We start from the raw sequence: 21,922 nt of genomic DNA, 5'->3' as shown, positions 1-21,922 counted from the left end.
CTGCCGTTGGAAACTCTTTGCATATTATCGTTCAGAAAGGTCTATTGATCCTCTCTCTGCTTCTCTTTCTGATATCCTTCTCTTTATTCTATTCCTTGCCCAACAAGGTTCTGCTTTGGGTACTCTCAAGGGCCTTCTTTCTGCCTTATCGGCATTTCTTCGGCTACCTGATCAGCCTTCACTTTTTAAATCTCCCATTGTACATAGGTTCCTCAATGGGCTTGTACATATGCTTCCTCCTACGCCCTTTGTTATGTCCCAATGGGATTTAAATTTGGTCCTCACATTTCTAATGTGTGCTCCTTTTGAGCTGTTACACAACTGTCCCTCCGGCTGCTCACCATCAAAACAGCCTTCTTAGTGGCTACAACATCTGCTAGGAGGGTGAGTGAGATGCAAGCTCTTTCATCCAAGCCACCGTACCTCACCATATTCCTAGACAAGGTGATTCTTAGAACACGTGCCTCTTTCCTTCCTAAGGTGGTGATCCCATTTCATCTGGGTCAGAATATCACCCTGCCCACCTTCTTTGCTCCTCTTCATCCCTCTAAGGAAAAGGAGCGACTCCACTGGCTGGACTCAAAAAGTGCATTGTCGTTCTACCTTGACCACACAAAAGAGTTCCCGTGGATGACCAACTCCTTGTGGGGTACGTGGGAGCAAAGAAAGGTCGGGCAGTGCACAAGTGAACCATTTCACGCCAGTTCGTTCTCTGCATCAAGATCTGCTACGCATTGGCCTGGAAGCAGCCTCTTGAGGGCTTGAGGACTTATTCTAGCAGGGGCAAAGCTGCTACCATTAGGCTAGCCTGTGGCATACCAGTCCTGGATATCTGTCAAGCAGCAACGTGGGCATCCTTGCACATGTTTGCAAAACATTCCTGCCTGGACAATCAGGTACGGAGAGACAGACACTTTGCCTGTTTGGTCCTATAGGACTTTATAGTGTATGTAGAGGTATCCTCAGCCCACCGTCACGAGGCTATGGCTTGGGTATCTATTGAAAGGTAAGGAATCTGCAGCTAGAAGTCTCTATCAGATGAAAAAGTTACTTACCTTCAGTAACGCATTGTCTGGTAGAGACTCTATCTAGCTGCAGATTCCTTGCACCCACCCATGCCTCCCCGCTCTGTGGATATGTCTAGTAGGGTTAGGGTTTACCCCTTTTAGGGCCCTAGTTTTGGAGAGATGAACTGTTGGTTCTATTCATGACTGCGCTTCTGGCGTGGAACTTTGTGGGTAAAAGAACTGACAATTGTGCATCGGGTGGTGGCGTTATAGGCGACCGTGACGTCACAGCAGCTCCAACGACACTGGCGACGCCACGCGGAGCCAAACGACGCACGTGGATCCGAACTACGCCACCCAACAGCACGTGCAGGGTACTGGTCAGCAAAAATTCCACATTCGAAGCTGACGCTAGGGAATTCAAAGGTAAGGAATCTGCAGCTAGATAGAGTCTCTACCAGATAATGCGTTACCAAAAGTCAGTAACTTGTTTTTCTATGCCTAAAGTTGCTATTGTTGTATTCAACTTCTTTTTCATAAAGCATTTTTGATGCTTTATCCATGAGAGATAGACCTTTCTCTGTGTTTTTTACAGTACAGGTCGGATTAGGATAGAACTTAGTAAAGCAAAGAGGTATTGTTCAGGGTAATGTGCTGCTGATTATATTTCACAAGTATCAAACATGCCGTTCGGGTCTCGATATGCAAGCAAATTAATTTATATTCATAGGGTCATTTAGCAAAATTGTCCTAGTGTCATGGTTAACGTTATCTCCATACTTTCAGGGCCATATTTATACTCTGGTTGCGCCGAATTTGCGTCGTTTTTTTCGACGCAAATTCGACGCAGAACTAACGCCAACTAACGCCATATTTATACTGTGGCGTTAGACGCTTCGGGCGCCAAAGTGCCCGGAGTGTGCGTCATTTTTTAGCGTGAACCCCTTCCTTGCGTTAATGATATGCAAGGGAGGCGTTCCCGTCTTAAAAAATGACTCCCAGGCCTTTACGTGGTATTTATACTCCCGGGCAAAAGAGACGCCCGGGAGTGGGCGTGGCCAAAAACGGCGCATTTGCGCCGCTTTTTAACGCCTGGGTCAGGGATGGCGTTAAGGGACAAGTGGGCTCAAAATGAGCCCAGAGTGCCCTCCCCTGCCCCCAGGGACCCCCCCTGCCACCCTTGCCCACCCCAGGAGGACACCCAAGGACGGAGGGACCCATCCCATGGACATTAAGGTAAGTTCAGGTAAGTATTTTTATTTTTATTTTTTGTGGCATAGGGGGGCCTGATTTGTGCCCCCCTACATGCCACTATGCCCAATGACCATGCCCAGGGGACAGAAGTCCCCTGGGCATGGCCATTGGGCAAGGGGGCATGACTCCTATCTTTACAATGATAGGAGTCATGTTGATGGGGGATGGGCGTCGAAAAAAAATGGCGCAAGTCGGGTTACGACGATTTTTTCGACGTAACCTGACTTGCCCCATTTTAAGACGCCCATACGCCATTTTCCCCCTACGTCGGCGCTGTCTGGTGTACGTGGTTTTTTTCCACGCAAACCAGGCAGCGCCGGTCTGCTTGCGCCGGCTAACGCCATTCCATAAATACGGCGCCCGCATGGCGCTTCAGAATGGCGTTAGACGGCGCAAAATTTTTTGACGCTAAACTGCGTTAGCGCAGTTTAGCGTCAAAAAGTATAAATATGGGCCTCAATGTCTTTACAATGTTTTTATTAATGTGGTCTTTTCACCAGTTCTTATTGGGTGAGCATGTATGGGTTCAGATCCCATTATGGGTGTAAACACTTTTATATTCATACTGTTGGGTCCCTTCTGACACACATTTACCATACTAACATGGATAATTTTATGCCCATGTTTTTTAATGTCTTATGGCTTTATTTACCAGTAAGTTCTTCCACAGATTTTTATGTTGTAGAGTATGTTATTGCTCACCTACATTATTATGAATGTCCGGTCTTTGTAACTTGTTCTAGACCGTTTTTTTTCTACTTAGAGACATTTAATGGTCTCAGTTCGCAGTCCATCCTCCAGGGTTAGTAGGACTTTTGTATCTGATTCTACAGTAAGGAATCCGCAGCTAGATTTCTCTATCAGATGAGCAAGATGCTTACCATCGGTAATGCATTATCTGGTAGAGACAGGGTCTAGCCACAGATTCCAACGACCCTCCAATCCTCCCCACTCTGCAAACTGAGTTCTAGTTTGTCTCAAAGATGTTGTTATGGAAATTCATATCCTAAACTGAGAATTCAGTGACTATTTGACATAAGGGTGACACCCTCTTCCGACATGCAGACATGCTGGGGGAAAAGGTTTCCGTATCCAGTCTCGCTGCTGGGGAAGATTCTAAAGTAAGGAGCCTGTGATTAGATCCTGTCCCTACCAAATAATGTGTTACCAAAGGTAAAAAATGTATTAGTTCAGTCTGTAAAATATAGAAAAATTGGCTTATACCTGATTGCCATATTTAATTTACTTGTAACTCCCAAATAAAGAGGGCATGCAGCACTTATTGTGCCACAAAGTTAAGTAGTCCCTTAAAACATGTCCCAGGTTTGTTTTAAACTGGCAATTCAACTTGTCAAAATAAGCACTTTTGTCCAGTGGCTCCCCGACGAAAACCCTCCTCCTCAGACACCGGAGGCTGTGATAACCCACTGAACTTGACCTTCTCAGACATTTTTTCTCTAAAAATTCTTCTAAGTCCACAGGTAAGAGGAGACCAGGCCCAATCCACTTCATGTATACGAACCACTCTCCATCGCAGTCATCCATAACTTTCGTCTTTGCTGGTCTTGCGCTGCTAAATATATCTGCAGTTGTCACTTTGATCTGTTAGGTACTATTTTACACTTTAATCTGTCAAAATTTATAATTCCGGTTTTACTGATTGGATGTTTGTTGTTTTGGTGTCAAATAATTTATTCAAATTCACTGTATGTTTCTAAATATGGGATTTGTCTTGTATTGTGTTTTCTCTTTATTGCTGTTTAATGTCTACATAAATACTTTACACGTTACCTCTAAATTAAGCTTGATTGCTTTTGTGCCAGGGTACCAGAGGGTTAAGTACAGGTTATTATAGTGACTTGTTGTCCCACTTCACCCAACAACTCAGTTTCACACACAGCTTCTTTTCTGCAAGGAGTCTAGTCGACTTTTATTCAATTTATCCACATACACATGAATATCTGAACAAACTTTAAAATGCAAGTTTAAATCAATAGCTGCCAAGACAGACTTTGAAGGTGCATATTTCTCTATTATATCTAAAAGCCATATTTAGAATGTGACAGAGTGGAAATCTTGCAAAAATAATGGCTGATGTCCCATCTGCCTTATCAGAAGTGGCATTGACACCAGTGCAGTTTAAGTAAGGTGTTGCCCAATATCGACCTCAAACTGTTGATAAGGACATACAGGTTTATATATTGTTATGTTGTACACAGCTTGTGGCTGTAACTGGAAGTCCAGGAACAAAGGACCCACATGTTCAGGCTATCCCATAGGATGCATATGCTTAAAATTAATCTAATTGGAACTCTTTTGGAAAATTACTAGTTGTGCAGAAACTCTAGCATAGATATGGCCACCTGGACCTATCCTACCACAGCCATATAGCTTTTCAGGACTGTGCAAGAGAATAAGATGGAATGCCTTCTCTGGGGGTCAGGTATGCATGTAATTTCATTGCTAATGTTGCTAAATTGACTGTTTTAGTCTCCATGTTGACTGCAACTCTGACTCCCAGCATTTCTTACAGGACAAGTGATGGCAACGAATTTCTCTTCCAAGCAAAGGATGAGGTGAGAGATATTCAAACATTGTTCACTTTTAATTTATAGTATTCTATACCTGTATAATATTTGGACTCCAGTTTCATGTGATAATGGGAAAAAAACTGAAAGAAGACAGTCATGTTTTTAAATCACTTAGGACATAAAATGATTGCTAAAATGCTGAAATTAATTTCTGTATGTTGAAGAGACAAATAGATTATAGAGGCAATAAAGGCCTACTACCTTCTGGTAAAGGACCAGTTGGGTTATATAAAACACAGATAAAAGAAACTGACCTCTGTTCCATAACATGTTAGCAGAAAGTAGGGATATAGCAATGTTGCTTAAAACATGGAGGCACATTATGTTATCAGTTATGTTAAAAAAAAAGCAAAATACCTTCAGGACTCTGCCTTCTTGCCCAACATCCCCATTAAATGCTGATCTGAAAATCTATTCCAGAGCTCTGAACAGTAAGTTAGCAGAGCACTGACTACTCCTGCTTCTTGATTTCAACACAGCTTTGTTCTCGGAAGCGAGATCACCTCCCAAACGAAATACCACCATGTATCTGATTGAGCAGACACAAACCCTAAAATATCCTTTGGCATTTTTGCTACTAGATACAGAAAATATGTTTGATTTGGTTTTGTTACTGTTCCTATAGGTAGTGGTGTATAGATGCACATTCGGAGAATCTTTTTAAAATTGGTTCACCATAACCACTCAAATCCATCAGCCAGAATTATGGTACATGAAAATGTATCATCCCACTTTGAGATTCAATAAGGCACACATCAGAAGTGGCCGGTGTAACCCACGCTATATGCTTTACATATGGAGCTTTTCATAAGGATATTAGTTCTTCCGCATTGTACACTCACAGTCATCAACCTAGAATAATCCAACTTGAGTGCGGGGACACTAGAACATATACGTTGGAGATAGACATCCCAATTTTTAGCAGTTTGGTAACGCCTCAAAAATTTTGTGACAGGCCAACTTAGACTGCAAATGTCTGTAGAAAATCACAGTAATATAAATGAACTCAAACCACATCATAGCATTTGGGGCCACATGTACGAAATTCAGGTTTTGCAACTCGCAAATTGCGAGTCGCAAAACCTGATGTACAACATTGTCAATTACACTGTTTGCGATTCCCAATGGAGTCGCAACCCTCGACCCTGCTTCAGCAGGCAGGTCGCTCCCCGCTCCGCCACCCAGCGCCACCTCCTCACCATCCGTTTTCCTTATATTGTTAGATACCGCAGCCGATGCGTCCCCTGCGGCCCCTCCCGCCTTCCCCCTCCTCCTTCTCACTGTCCATTCCTTTCTGTTTAGATTCCCCAGCCGCTGCGTCCCCTGCGGCCCCTCCCGCCTCCCCCCTTCTCCTTCTCACCGTCCGTTCCTTTCTGTTTAGATTCCCCAGCCGCTGCGTCCCCTGCGGCCCCTCCCGCCTCCCCCCCTCCTCCTTCTCACTGTCCGTTCCTTACTGTTTAGATTCCCTAGCCGCTGCGGCCCCACCCCCCCAGCCTTCCCATTTGTCCAGCCCTCCCTCCTCCAGCTGCCACTCCCTCCCTCCCCTACTTATGGCAAGCCCGTCTGCGCCCGTCCGCGCCAAGACCGCACTCAGCGCCAGTTCCCTTGGCCCCCTCAGACAAACCTACTCCCCCCTCACCCACCACTCAACCAAGGCCCTCGCCCCACCTGCACCCTTTCCAGCCCCACACACACTCATGGCCCCTTCACCTGCTTCGCCTGTCATTTCTCCTGCTCCTCATCCCTCACACCACACACCAACCATAGCGACACCCCCGACAACACACACAACACCCCCAACGCAACACACAGCTGCTCTGCCCCCACCCCCACCAACCAGCCCCACAGCACACCACCCCACAACCACAACAACACCCCCGTGCACCACACCGACACCACCCACCACAACCACCTCAACTGCATGCTCCTCAACACCCACTCCCTTCACAAACATGCCGTAGAATTCTGGGACCTCATCACATCACACTCACCAGACATCGCCTTCCTCACGGAAACCTGGACCAACCCCTCCTCAGAACCCGACATAGCCATCGCCACCCCCAAGGGATACAAACTCCAACGCAAAGACCGCCTCAACAGGCCAGGTGGTGGCATCGCCATCCTACACAGGGACACCATCAAAGACACCACCAGCTCCCAAGACACTATCGACAACACAGAACACATGCACTTCCTAATCCACATTAACAACAACTCCACCCTCAGAGGTACACTAATCTACAGACCACCAGGACCAGGCCCGCCTTCTGCAACACCATCGCCGACACCATCAGCTCGCACGCCCTCACCTCCACAGACTACATCCTCCTCAGTGATTTCAATTTTCACTTGGAGAATCTACAAGACCACAACTCTACCTCCCTCATAGACAACCTCACCAACCTCAGGCTCAAACATCTGGTCACCGCACCCACCCACTCAGCAGGACACACGTTTGACGCAATTTTCACCTCAAGCCAACACATAGCCTACACCCACACCACCGAACTCCTCTGGACTGACCACCACTGCGTCCACTTCTCCTTCACCAAACCCCCCCACACACCGCCATCAACACACCACACCCTACTGCATGTGGGACAAGATCCCCACAGAACGCCTGAACTCCCAACTGGCTCACAACCACCCCCCCTACACCAATGACCCAAACACAGGAGCACACAACCTCTCTAAATGGATCACTACCTGCGCAGACACACTAGCCCCCCTCAGAAAACACATCGCCACCCGCAACATCAAGAACATCCCATGGTTCACCCCCAACTCCAAGCGCAAATGCCGCCAAGCAGAGAAAATATGGCAACAAGAACCCTCTACAACCAACTTCTCCACCCTCAAAGCCACCATTCGCACCCATCACCAACTCATACGCACCACCAAAAGAGATCACTACAAGACACACCTTGACAACAACTCTCAAAACAGCAAAGAACTCTTCACCATCATTAATGAACTAGCCAAACCCAAAGCCAGCAACATAGACCCCTCACACACATAGCCCCTATATGACGCCCTCTCCAATCACTTCCACCACAAAATCCTGGACATCCACAACAGCTTCATACCACACACAGCCACCACACACACCCCTCACTCACCCAACTCAACCCCCACTCATGACCCCCCCACCACACTCACCACCTGGGCCCCCACCACACACGAAGAAACCGAAAAAACCATGAACTCCATCCACTCCTGATCCCCCTCTGACCCCTGCCCACATCGTATCTACAACAAAGCCAGCCCAACCATCGCCCCCATACTTCGCGACATAATCAACTCCTCTTTCGACTCCACCACCTACCCAGACCCCTGGAAGCACGCGGAAATCACCTCTCTCCTAAAAAAAAACAAAGCCGGAGACCCTCTCCAACTATCGCCCCATCTCCCTCCTCCCTTTACCCGCCAAGGTTGCTGAGAAACTAGTCAACGCCTGCCTATCCCACTTCCTCGAAGAAAACAACACTCGACCCCTCACAATCCGGGTTCCGCAAGAACCACAGCACGGAGACCGCCCTCATTGCATGCACTAATGACATCAGGACCAAAGTCGACAAAGGGGAGACCGTCGCACTCATCCTCCTAGACCTATCCGCAGCCTTTAACACAGTCTGCCACCACACACTCCGCACACGCCTCCACAACATAGGAATTCACTTAAAGCCTTAGACTGGCTCACCTCCTTCCTCACCGACCGGACCCAGAGAGTCTGCCTTCCACCTTTCCACTCCACCGCTACCAAGATCATCTGCGGAGTCCCCCAAGGGTCCTCCCTCAGCCCCACACTCTTCAACATTTTCATGATCCCCCTAGCCAACATCCTCTGATCACACTGAATCACTATCCTCTCCTATGCAGATGACACCCAACTGATCCTCTCCCTCACCCGCAACCCCACCACCGCCAAAACCAACCTACACGCTGCTCTTCTTGACACCGCCAACTGGATGACGACTAACCACCTCAAGCTCAACTCCAACAAAACCGAGATCATCATCTTCGGCCCCAACAAAACCATATGGGATGACTCCTGGTGGCCCACCGTCCTAGGCCCCGCACCCACCCCGCAAACCACGCACGCAACCTCGGCATCATCCTGGACTCCTCCCTCTCCATGACACAGCAAATCAATGCTCTAACCTCCTCCTTCTTCCACACATTCCGCACTTTAAAAAAATCCTTCAAATGGATTCCCCCAGAGACCAGGAAGACAGTCACCCATGCACTCATCAGCAGCAGACTAGACTACATTTAACGCCCTCTACGCCGGCACCACACTCAAACTCAAAAACAAACTCCAGAGAATCCAGAACACAGCCGCACGCCTCGTCCTTGGCCTCCCCCGCCACAAACGAATCTCACCACACCTCAAATCCCTTCACTGGCTCCCCATAGACAAGAGAATCACATTCAAGATCCTCATCCTCGCACACAAATCCCTCCACAGCACCGGCCCAACCTATCTCAACGATAGAGTAAACTTTCACACTCCCACCCACAACCTCCAATCAGCCGACCTCACCCTAGCCACAGTCACCCTCATCCAATGCACCACCGCAGGAGGCAGGTCCTTCTCCTACCTCGCCCCCAAAACCTGGAACTCCCTCCCCACCAACCTCCGCAAAACCAAAGACCTCCTGCTCTTCAGAAAGAACCTCAAGACATGGTTGTTTGAACAGTGACCCTCCTTGCCCCCCGGACCACCCCCCCAAGCGCCTTGAGACCCTCACGGGAGAGTAGTGTGCTCTATAAAAAAATTTGATTGATTGATTGACCTAACTCATGAATATTCATTGGGAATGGCCGCCCTCAAAGGGATGGCGGCCTGCTGGAGACATCAGACCACCGTGTTTGTGACTGCTTTTAAATAAAGCAGTTTTTTTTTTTAATGCAGCCCGTTGTCCTTAAAGGAAAACAAGATGCATTTCAAAATGAAAAATGAAAAGGTTTAGTCCTTGGGACCACTGCCTGCTCTGAAAAAATATTTTCACTGCCATTCACAAAGGGTAAGGGGTCCCAGTTGGAAACTGGTGCTAACTGCAATTGTTTTGCGACCGCATTCGCAGTCACAAAACAATCATACATACCATCTGGATTCAGTACTAGGAAGGGACGCCCTTGTCACACCCCTTCCTAATACCGAATCACAAAACCCAAACTGCGATTCGGTAACAAGTTACAGAATCACAGTTTGGGCTTTGTACATCCCAAATAGCATTTTTGAAGTCGCAAAAGGCCAGATTCGCCACTTGCTACTTGAAAAATGCTTCGTACATCTGGCCATTGGGGTAGAAATGTGGAATATAGTGGAAATAATTATATTTCTCCAGTACTGGATTTTTCATAGATTCACATGCTTGAAGTCGAAATAGGAGCCCCACAGTACCCTAATAAAGCGAAACGTATCATTACCATAGGCCCTAATGGCAATGAGCAGTCACTTTAATAGCTTATCTATATCATTTTTTTAAAAGAACCAAACTTGAACTATGACCAATCAGGCAACAGCACCCTGTAGAATACTCCCAAGAGAGGCTGAATCCCTCATACTTTTTTGCACATGTAGGAATAACATCACTCAAGCTGTAAGGGGAGCCTCTCAGGGAAGGATGGTGGGTCACATGTAAATCTATGAGTGATACCAATGCTGGAGAATTGTAGTTACAGGTAAGTATCTCATTTCCTTCTCCAGTATTGGATCTTTCATAGATTCACATGCTTGAATCAGAATAGCAAGCAGTTATTGTAAGTTTACCGTGTGGTAATCTAATTACCCTTTGAGGATGGTAGGTAGCAAATTAGTTTAAAAAAAATAGAAATATATCAAGTTTAAACACTCCAGACATGATGAAATGGTTATGCAGTTTACCACAACATTATATGGATGTATTCCTAAATTCCAATACACACCATTATGAACAGAGGCTCACCTTACTGCAATAGATGAAGCATCACCACCTGTCCTACAGCTGCATCACCAAAGTGCACCGATTCCAGGCAGTAGTGCTCTGTGAATGTGTAGGTGCTCTTCCCTGTCCCAGCACAATAAATCTTTTTCGGTGGAACTCCTGCAAACAGCGCATTCAAAGTGGGCGCTGTCCTTATTGAGTGAGCTCCTGCTTCGACTGTAAGTGGTGTGCCTGCTTTTGAATGGCATAACTGATGGCAGCAGAAATCCATCTGGCGAAGTACCTTGTTGAGATTGTCCATATGACATTAAAAGTTGACAAATCTTATGTATTTGCTCGGTACAATGCAAATAGCATTTAAGACATTGTTTGGTATTCAGAGTATGGAGAGACTTTTCAGCTGGTGTAGCCAGGCTTGGGAAAAAAGTGCTTAGTATGATAGGCTCATTGACATGAAATTGAGATGGGACCTCGGGGATGAATCTTTCTATTTGTTCTGAGAAGCATATAATCCTCAGTGAAACATGGAAAAGGTTCCTGCTTTGTCAAAGCCTGTATTTCACTAGCTCTTCTAGCTGAGGTGAGAGCCAATAGTAAAGCTACTTTTTATGTCAATGAACTTTAGGTCTGCTTTGCGAATGGGTTTGAATGGTTGTTTAATAAGCTGGGAGAGAACTATATTGAAATGCCATTCCAGAGGAGGAGCTTGTACCTTAGGGAAAGCTCTGAATAACCCCTTCATGAATTGATTGATTATCCTTGTGGAACAGAGGGAGAGTGAGTGTGATGAATGTCTGTATCGTGATATTGCTGCTGCTTACTGCATAAGGAGAATTTCCCCCCTTCTAAGAGGGATACCATCCCTTTAGGGGAAGATTCCACAAAAAATGCCCTCCAAGCACTTCCACAAAGACAGCTCAGAAAGGGGACTCATGCAGTTTCCTGAACTAAATTTATTTGGTATAGCAATTGCAGCAATTTCCTTACATACTAAACCTGGAGCGGTGAAACATTCCAGAAAAAAAATTGTCTGTGCAAAAAAGTCACTCAAATGATGACCAACCATACACAAAAAGAAAGAAGGCCTTGGTAAACAGGTTGTTGATGATGACCGCGAAAAAAGACCTTGTTGACGATGAGACCATCAACAACACCATCATTAGCGTTGATCAGACCGTCGATTGCAGCATCATGCGTTTCTCCCTTACAACTGTAGTTAATAGTGATGGCTTTGATTACGACGATAGCAAAACTATCGACAACGAGCCCATTGTCAATGACAACAACACTGTTATGATCAGCATCATTGTCAATGCCGGTGCCCTTGCTGTTTACACGGTATTTGTAGGACATGTCTTTACATCCAGTGTGACAACTCCACTACCTCCCCAAATTTTTGGCCTCAGAACAGGATGATGATACAATTGGATTGCACCACAAACTGCATACAGTCCAACTCAATTGAATTTAAGCTTGCCAAAGCAGTCAAACAGATGCACTCAGTCGATGTCGGAAGCTGGCATTGTGTGGTGGGTACCTATGGTACTTACGCATTATACCATGTCCAAGTATCCCCTTTTAGTGAAATGTAGGCAGTGTCTAGAAGCCGGGCTCTCTAGAAGTAGCTATGGATGAGCAGCCAAGGCTTATCTAGGAGACATGCAAAGCTCATGCAATACCACTACAGCCACACAGTACTTACACGCAAGAAGGAAAACAATTGGTTGTACGAAAATAAAAGTATTTTATTTTTGGAACACAGTATCAGAAAATACTAGAGAAGCAACCCTCCAATAGGAGGTAAGTAAATACACTATTTATATACAGTAATAAACAGTAAAAGGCATAAAAAGGTTGAAAAACAGTGTGAATAGCAATAAGCAATAGTAGCCCTACTGCGAGCTCAAACCATATAGTAAGAAAGTGGAATGCAAGCACATGGCCCCCACCTTGGTAAGTAAATCATGTAGAGAGGAGCTGGGAGTACTAGGAAACCACATGAGTAAATAATGCAGTACCCCCCAGCGACCAGGAATCCAGGAGTAAAACGCTCGATTTCCCCAAAAATAACCCAAAGGATGAAAAGAAGAAAAAGAAGAACGTACCCATAGGAGCCTACAAAAAATCAGCGTTGGATTACCAAAGATGGAGACCTGTGGAGAGAAGGGACCAAGGGCCAGATGTATGAAGCATTTCGGCTCCTTTGCAACTAGAAAAATGCTTTTTGGAATGTACAAAGCCCAAACTGTGATTCGGTAACTTCTTACCGTATCTCAGTTTGGGTTTTGCGATTCGGTATTAGGATGGGGCTTGTCAAGGGCGTCCCTTCCTAATACCAAATGTAAATGGTATGTATGATTGTTTTGTGACCGCGAATGCGGTCGCAAAACAATCGCAGTTAGCACCAATTTCAAATTGGTGCTAACCCATTCGCAAGTTATGAATGCATGCAAAAATATTTTTTCAGAGCAGGCAGTGGTCCAACATTTTTCGAAATGCATTCCGTTTTTCTTTAAGGAAAATGGGCTGCAATTAAAAATAAAAATACTGCTTTATTTAAAAGCAGTCACAAACATGGTGGTCTGCTGTCTCCAGCAGGCCACCATCCCTGTGAGTGCCGCTATTCCCAATGCATTTGCGACCCCATTGCGAATCGCAGACAGTGTCATTGACACTGTTGTACATCCGGTTTTGCGACTCGCAAATTGCGAGTCACTAAGACTCGCAGTTTGCGAGTTGCAAAACCGTATTTTTGTACATGTGGCCCCAAGTCCAGAAGTGTCTGTGGAGTCCAGTAGGAGATACTACCCTCCCAGATGTACCTTTTGGTGTAGGTAGACGAAGAAGGAAGACAGGTCAGCACTGCAGCACAGAAGCTGGAGAAGAGTTCCTGATGCATGCAAAAGGTGTCCCGCGCTGGAAGCTGGATTGCAGATGGGTGTCGGTAAAGGATTTCCACCAACAAGCCTTGGCAAAGGCAAAGTTGTGGTTGGAGGAAAAGAGATGCTGCCGGGGACCAGCAAGGTCCAGGAGGACTCTACCCAGGAGGGTTAGTCACAGAGGACCCTCCACGTCACAGAAGTGCGACTGCTGGTAGAGAGGTCCAAGGGATGAGGAGAGATTCACGCAGCCAGTCGTCAATGCAGCCAGGTACCTGTGGATGCAGGGGAGTGATGTCTTCTGAGGATGCTCGGCCAGGGAAACATTGCAAAGCTGGCAGGAATTCTGGATACAATGTTGCAGAAGAGTCTTTCTTGTGCATCTGCAGCTTGTAGGTTCCTGGAGGGTCCAATCGTAGGTCCAGAGGCCAGAAGTCGAAGCAGAGGAGTCCTGCTGGAATCTTGCCAGCCAAATCCAAAGACCCACCCCAGAGGAACACCCTATATAGCCCAAAGAGGGTGCTTGATCACCTAACCAGGTAACTACCTATCAGAGGATACCTCTGACGTCACCTGCCTGGCCTGGCCACTCAGATGCTCCCAGAGTTCCCTGACAACCTTGGAATCAAGATGGCAGACCCCTCTGAAGGAGCTCTGAGCACCACCCCTGGGGTGGTGATGGACAGGGAGTGGTCACTCCCCTTTCCATTGTCCAGTTTCGTGCCAGAGCAGGGACTGGGGTGCCCTTAACCAATGGCTTGGGGAGGCTACCCCCTTCCAAGCCAGTCACACCTATTTCCAAAGAGAGAGGGTGTTACCTCCCTCTCCCAAAGGAAATCCTTTGTTCTGCCTTCCTGGGCTTGATCAGATCAATTAGCAGGAGGGCAGAAACCTGTCTGAGGGGTGGAAGCAGCTGGGCTGCCGGGAAAACCCTGTAAGACTTGTGGTAGCAATACTGGGGGTCCTCTAAGGAGCCCCCAGAGTGCATGGAATCATACTTACAATACCTGCAACAGTATTGGGGTATGATTCCGACATGTTTGATACCAAGGGCCGTATTTATACTTTTTGACGCAAAACTGCGCTAACGCAGTTTTGCGTCAAAAAAATTAGCGCCGGCTAACGCCATTCTGAAGCGCCATGCGGGCGCCGTATTTATTGAATGGCGTTAGCCGGCGCAAGCAGACCGGCGCTGCCTGGTGTGCGCGAGAAAAACCACGTACACCAGGCAGCGCCGGCGTAGGGGGAAAATGGCGCATGGGCGTCTTAAAATGGGGCAAGTCAGGTTACGTCGAAAAAATCATCGTAACCCGACTTGCGCCATTTATTTTCGACGCCCATCCCCCATCAACATGACTCCTATCATTGTAAAGATAGGAGTCATGCCCCCTTGCCCAATGGCCATGCCCAGGGGACTTCTGTCCCCTGGGCATGGTCATTGGGCATAGTGGCATGTAGGGGGGCACAAATCAGGCCCCCCTATGCCACAAAAAAAAAAAAAAAAAATACTTACCTGAACTTACCTTAATGTCCATGGGATGGGTCCCTCCGTCCTTGGGTGTCCTCCTGGGGTGGGCAAGGGTGGCAGGGGGGGTCCCTGGGGGCAGGGGAGGGCACTCTGGGCTCATTTTGAGCCCACTTGTCCCTTAACGCCATCCCTGACCCAGGCGTTAAAAAGCGGCGCAAATGCGCCGTTTTTGGCCACGCCCACTCCCGGGCGTCATTTTTGCCCGGGAGTATAAATACCACGTAAAGGCCTGGGAGTCATTTTTTAAGACGGGAACGCCTCCCTTGCATATCATTAACGCAAGGAAGGGGTTCACGCTAAAAAATGACGCACATTCCGGGAACTTTGGCGCTAGACGCGTCTAGCGCCAAAGTATAAATATGGCGTTAGTTTTGCGTCGAAAAAAACGACGCAAATTCGGCGCAACCAGAGTATAAATATGCCCCCAAATATGCCCAGGTTCGGAGTTACCATTATGTAGCTGGACATAGGTAGTGATCTATGTCCGGTACACATATAAAATTGGCGTCCTCGCACTCACAAGGTCCAGTAAAATGGGGCTGGAGTTCGTCAGGGCAGCTCTGCTAGTGCAGTGGTGTGCTCACACACAGGTACCTGCACCCTGCCCTCTGGGTTGAGAGGACCTACCATAAGGGTGACTTGCAGTGACCTCGTGCAGTGACCTGTAATGGCAGGCCTGCAGAACTCTTTGCATGGGCTCCCTTTGGGTGGGAGAATAACTGCTGCTGCCCCTAGGGATCCCCTGGAACCCCAGTGCCCTGGGTTCCTAGGTACCATATACTAGAGGCTTACATGGGGGCACCAGTATGCCAATTGTGGGGATACAAGGTTACCAGCAACCACATTTAGAGGAGAGAGCACAGTCACTGGGGTCCTGGTTAGCAGGATCCCAGTGAACACAGTCAAACACACTGACAAACAGGCAAAAAGTGGGGGTAACCAAGGTAGAAAGAGGCTACTTTCCTACAGTCAACAACTTTCAGACTGCCATGAGTAGGAGCTACACCAGGACCAAGTGGATTTCATATTCTGATAATGAGGTCACCTCATGGTTGATCTCTTTCCCACACCGAGCAGCAAGAAATTGAATACTTGTAAGCGGATTATGGCATCAAGGGATAATGGACAATGCCCTTTCTATAAATTGGTCCAAAACTTTTGATTACGCCTTTCCTGCATTTCCTCATTGCATCTGGATCCTAATTGCTCCAAGGTGGGCATGCCAATACTGGTACAGCAAAATCCTATGGCTGTTGACGCGCCCAGCCGTTTGTCTAAAACACACCAGTCTCCTTTTATGACATCAGAGGGAGAAACTGTACAGTGATCCCCAGTGCGCTAAACCTGACAGTATGGGACCTGACCACTTAGAGTATGGCCATTTGAATGTACCACAAACCTGTGGAAACGTTCTTGTCCCATTAACTAAAAAACCTATAATGCTAAGTGGAGACATTTCTGTGTCTGTGACTTTAATTCCCTTCAGATAAAACCCTATGAAATGCTCCAATACTTGTTGGATCTGGCCAAGAGAGGGCTCAAATACTCTTCATTCAGAATGCATCTGGCTGCAATATCAAGATTAAGAAGAACAGATGGATCGTCATCTTCTCCCAGAAGATCATAAAACATTTTATGAAGGAGCTTTGCAGGGCATTACCATCTATACGACGCCCCCTGATTTATTATCTTGGGTGCTCAATACTTTTGTCAGTCAGTTAATGCAATCTTACTTTGAACCAATACACAAGGCACATATAAAAATCATCTCATGGAAGACAGTCCTTCTCCTTGCATTAACATCATCCAATAGAGTAGGGGACATGCAAACTTTCACCATCAAAGAACCATTCCTCTATTTCAATAACGACAGTCATCCTAAGAACAATCCCAAATTTATACCCAAAGAATGCAAGCTTTCACTATCAAAGAACTATTCCTTTGTTTCACTAGGGACAGAGTCATCCTAGGAACCAATCCCAGATTTATACCCAAAGTTCCTACTCACTTTCATTTGAATGAGCCAGTCATTCTATGATCTTTCTTTTGAAAACCATCCACGTTGGCAGAAAGATTCTTATGTAGATGCCTCAGGTTCTATATTGCAAAAACAAAGGGCATATACTCCTCAGATCAACTGTTCGTGTCTTTTGGACAGCCAGGAAGAGGTTGTCCCCAATCCAAACAGAGGACAGCACATTGGCTTTCAACCATGCATTGTATTCTGCCACACCAAGGCCAAGTGTCCACTCCAGGCGGGAGTGAGGGTGTATTCCACCAGGAACATGACTTCAACGACAGCACCCTATGCTGGTGTGCTCTTGCGAGATATCTGCTTGCAGCTGCCTTTAAGAGGACACACTAGTTCAGGAAGCACTAATGCCTTGACATGGACGCCGAAGCTGTGACGCATCAGTGGGCCAGGCAGTCCTCAATTACCTGTTTCGGTGAAGGTGAGCCTGCTTCGAACCCTTATGTATTATAATCTGTGCTGCTTGCTTTTCTGATTCAGGCCTGTGAATATATAAAGATCCAGTGTTGGAGAAGAAATTACTTACATTTAACTCCAGTTCTCCAACATTGGAATCTGTTAAATATTCATATGGGACCCTTCCTTCTCCAAAGTCAGAGGTTCATTCATTATGTACTTATTTCACACTTGTGCGTTGAAATCTAACCTATGGTGGCCTCTAGGGGGAGTAGGAGAGCTGATGCTTCCACTTCAATGGGTGAGATATGGTTGCTTTTGATGAGGTTGATGTACTTCTAAACAAACACTGTTGTTATAGGCTTATGGCCATGTTAGCACCGTTTACTGCTGTTTAAATGTAACATGGATTCCCAGCCTGACCACATGGAATGATTCAAGCATATGAGTATATACAAGATTCCAATGTTGTAGAACTGGAGTTACAGGTCAGAAAATAATTTCATCCTGCTTGAACTTAAAAGAAACATGAAGGGAAAGGAGCCTGTCAGGTGAAGCTTGCATTAGCCGAGTTCAGCATTCACCTTAAAGTTAATGAAACCAGCCGCTTCCATTACCCTTCATACGATGTGTTGGCAGTTTGCCTCACATCCTCAGTTCTTTTTTCCTGACTCTTCCTGACTAGATCTCAGTACTCTTCAGGGTCCAATCCTCTTTTTTGCTTGAGGTTTACCTTCAGAAAATTTCATTTCTCACCTTTATTCAACATTGTTTGAAGCTTTCAACAAATTAACTATTTGTTTACACCTTTAGGGAATATAGCTCTCTTCAAAATACCTTCACTTTTTGTGAAAGGTCCTTCCTGTGAGGAAAAGAAAGCTGCTTTTGATCCTCTTGACCTATGTGTGGTTTGCTTAACTCCCTCACACACTCTCAAGAAATGCTCCTTTTGTCAGAAAATGACAGAAAGAGCTCTCAAGGACAGAAACAGAATACACCTGGGAGGGAAATTGGAATCACTGTGGGCTGAGGAAGAAAGGAAGAAACAGTGGAGTGGAGAGGGGGATCCTTCTATTGCACCAGGTTTCTCCAGTGAAAACGACCACCAGAGAGTGAACATCATCATCACAATCACTACAAACATTCACACCCTTCACTAGAGCATTGGTCGACATTGATATCCTTGGCATCAAAAGCTCAACATCAGCGGGTTCCACTGTGACACTGACTGCCCAGGTGCCGATTTCTACTTCTGTCATTAAAGGCAGCTCTCTTGACATCAAGACCTCCTCCATCGAAGACGACAGAACCGGTGGTGAAACAAGTTATGATGTTGAAGCATCACAGACTGACAAGAAACTCAGCTGTACCATCATGGGACCCTAAGACATTCCATTGCATTGACATCGAGATATCTTCATATGTCAGCACTGAGAATGTCACTCTCTCCTGGATCTACCCTAAGATTGACGTTACTCGAGATCAGCGTCAACTCTGACACTGTTATTCCCATGGCAGAATCAATTTTTCCAGTGAGACCAAAAATGGTCATCCCTGCAGAAAATCCTCTACAAGAACCATTATAACCTGTGTCTTTACCCCCTTTTCCTGAACTTTCCCCACTACAGTGAGTCTTCACTTCTCTGACTTCCACAACACCCTTGCCATAGGGAACACCAATCCCACTGGTTCAGAGAATACTAGAGGCAACCACTCTTCATGAAATTCGTACACCGGACTGTTGAAAACAGAGAACACCATTCACTTCTCTGAGCCCTTTCAGATATAACACCTCAGATATGTCATACATGCAGGCATCACCTCCAGCATCTGCACTACATGCATCACCAGTGGATGATATATTTACTTTTCAAAATGTTCTTATCAGGGGTGCAGCAAAGCTTAATGTTGAAATCAAGGTCCCTCATTCTACAGTCTCTTACGTTGTGGAGATTTACAACCCAGAGCCTCTGTAAGACCTGTTCTTCCACTAGTGCCAGAATTCACAGAACTGGCATAGGAAAGTTCTTGACTCCAGGCACCTTATCAATTGGCAGAACCACGCCTTCTCAAGAAATACAAGCCTGCAGAGCAAGATCCTGTGTTTCCACAGCGTGAATCAAACCTTAACTCAGTGTCTCTGCTGTCCAGAAGAAACATCCTTTAGCTCCAGAGACCTCAGTACCACCTGAGAGAGAGAGGGAGTAAATGGATGCAGTGAGCAGGAAAGCCTGTGGTTCTGCATTTACCGCCATAAAAACACCTAGGCCCATATTTATTCATTTTTAGCGCCGCATTTGCGCCTCTTTCTGATGCAAAAACGGCGCAAACTTACAAAATACAATTGTATTTTGTAAGTTTGCGCCGATTTTGCCTCAAAAATCAGCACAAATGCGGGGCTAAAGAAGTATAAATAAGGGCCCTAGTGTGTCTGCACTTCTTGGCAGGTACAAAAAGGCAAATCTTCTGGAGAAGTACCCACCTTTCCAGAAGATTTGCCCAAAGACAGGAAACAAGATTTTCTAGAAACCCATAATAACGGACAGGTTGTTTCAAACCAAGTTATAAGTGCAACCATTGACTCAATAAATATGTCACCAATTACTTTTTGCCATACCAATATACTGTGACAAGCCTCATGGTTTTGCATCACTTCTCTAAAGCCTGATGCACAACTAAAAATAATGAACATGCTTTATTAAGGAAAGGGACAGGATGAAAAAGGAGTTCAGGACTTGAAGTCGGCCTGGAGGAGAAGAAAAAATTTATTGTTCCCAATTTCACTGCAGGGACACCGAACAATTTCAACAACAGTTTGTTCCATCCGCACAGTGGCGTTACTACGTGCAATCACTGGGGCATCAGTCTCAACAACAGCAGCCCCCATACTCTAGAGATTGAGGCATGGTGGACAACAGCTGCATCATTTATGTTGAGATTCCACTGTGGATAAATCTCACTCTCCCCTCTTAACATACAAAAAATGAGTCCATCACCTCCGTTTGCCACTCCAGTGGGATGGGGTATAACAAACACACCTGGAAGAATGGAGAAAAATCACAAGAGGTAAATGGGTGTTACAAATTATTCAGAGTGATTGCAATATCCGATTCAAGTCTCAATCGCTCATGATTCCACCAAAACAAATGCTACAACTTAAGCTACACCGTCATCGATTGAAAATATTATCAATGCTCCAAAAGCAAGCAATAGAATCGATTTCGGCATCACAATGAGGCAAAACATCAATTCAAGATATTTATTGTTACCCAAGATTGGCCCCAGTTGAGAATAGAGACCCATATTAAACATAAGGCAAGCCAAGAAGTATACCACGCAAGAAAAATTTAGGATGTTATCACTAAATCAAATGTATCCTCAGCTCATGAAGGGAGACGACTTGCTCTGTGGATCTTCGGCATGCTTATTTCCACATTCCAATAGCAGTGAAACACAATACATTTCTCAGATGTCTTATTGGCGCAGCCCACTACTAATAGAATGTCTGACATTAGGCCTCAGGTCAGCCCAAGGACAATCTCAAACTGTGTGGCAGTGATTGTAGCCTTTCTCTGCAGAAACAACATCTTCCTCTTCTCTTCCCGTTCTTGAACAGCTGGCTGATAAGGACACACAGCATTCTAGGTACAAAAGAACTTCAACTACAGTGTTCTGTTATTAGACCAGTTAGGTCTAATAACAGAAAAATCAAAAACTTTTCCAGTCCCAGTTCAAATTCTGAACTATTTGAGAGTTTCTATAAATACCATCATAGGGCAAATTCCATCTTTCAAAAATATCAGTAGTAACATGCCTCAAAACCAACAGTGCAACAAGTCACTTCTCTGCCAGGATCCACAGCCTCTTGCATGTTTTAGTTCCCAGTTTCAGTCTCAACATGAGACCACTATAAGATCAGTGGACACAAGATCTGGGCTATTGGGAAGATAGAATTTGCCTGAACCAACAAACGCCACAGTCTTTACAGTGGTGACTCAACAGAGAAAATGTACTCAAAGGAGTCCCATTTCATCAAGATCTTCAACTCAGGCTATAGTGACCAATGCCTCTCTCACTGGATGGGGAGCACACCTTAACAAGCTCATCATTCAAGACTAGTGGCCTCCACAATAACTTTAACACACCAATGTGTTCCAGCTCAAGGCAGTACACTTCGCCCTCAGAGCTTTCCTGCCAGCATATGCACAGAATTCAAGTACAGATAAACAATGTCACAACCATGTACTATTATCGATTTACTTTATTCTGTACGAAATAGACCATAAAAGACTTCCAATAAATACA

General features: G+C 45.8%; 1 protein-coding gene across 3 annotated transcripts in view; it reads left to right on the top strand.

Annotated features, from left to right (window-relative positions):
- The window catches only part of SPTBN4 (spectrin beta, non-erythrocytic 4), a 1,652,494-nt gene that overhangs the window by 1,571,215 nt on the left and 59,357 nt on the right, over positions 1-21,922 (top strand). For all 3 annotated transcript variants that reach the window (XM_069207217.1, XM_069207216.1, XM_069207218.1), the window contains one exon: positions 4,795-4,837. In XM_069207217.1, coding sequence (XP_069063318.1) covers positions 4,795-4,837 — 43 coding nt within the window. The remainder of the gene's footprint in view (positions 1-4,794; positions 4,838-21,922) is intronic.

The sequence above is a fragment of the Pleurodeles waltl genome, chromosome 9, assembly GCF_031143425.1.
Source record: "Pleurodeles waltl isolate 20211129_DDA chromosome 9, aPleWal1.hap1.20221129, whole genome shotgun sequence".
In the NCBI taxonomy this organism is placed as follows: Eukaryota; Metazoa; Chordata; class Amphibia; order Caudata; family Salamandridae; genus Pleurodeles; species Pleurodeles waltl.
This window is presented reverse-complemented; position numbering and strand designations above follow the sequence as displayed.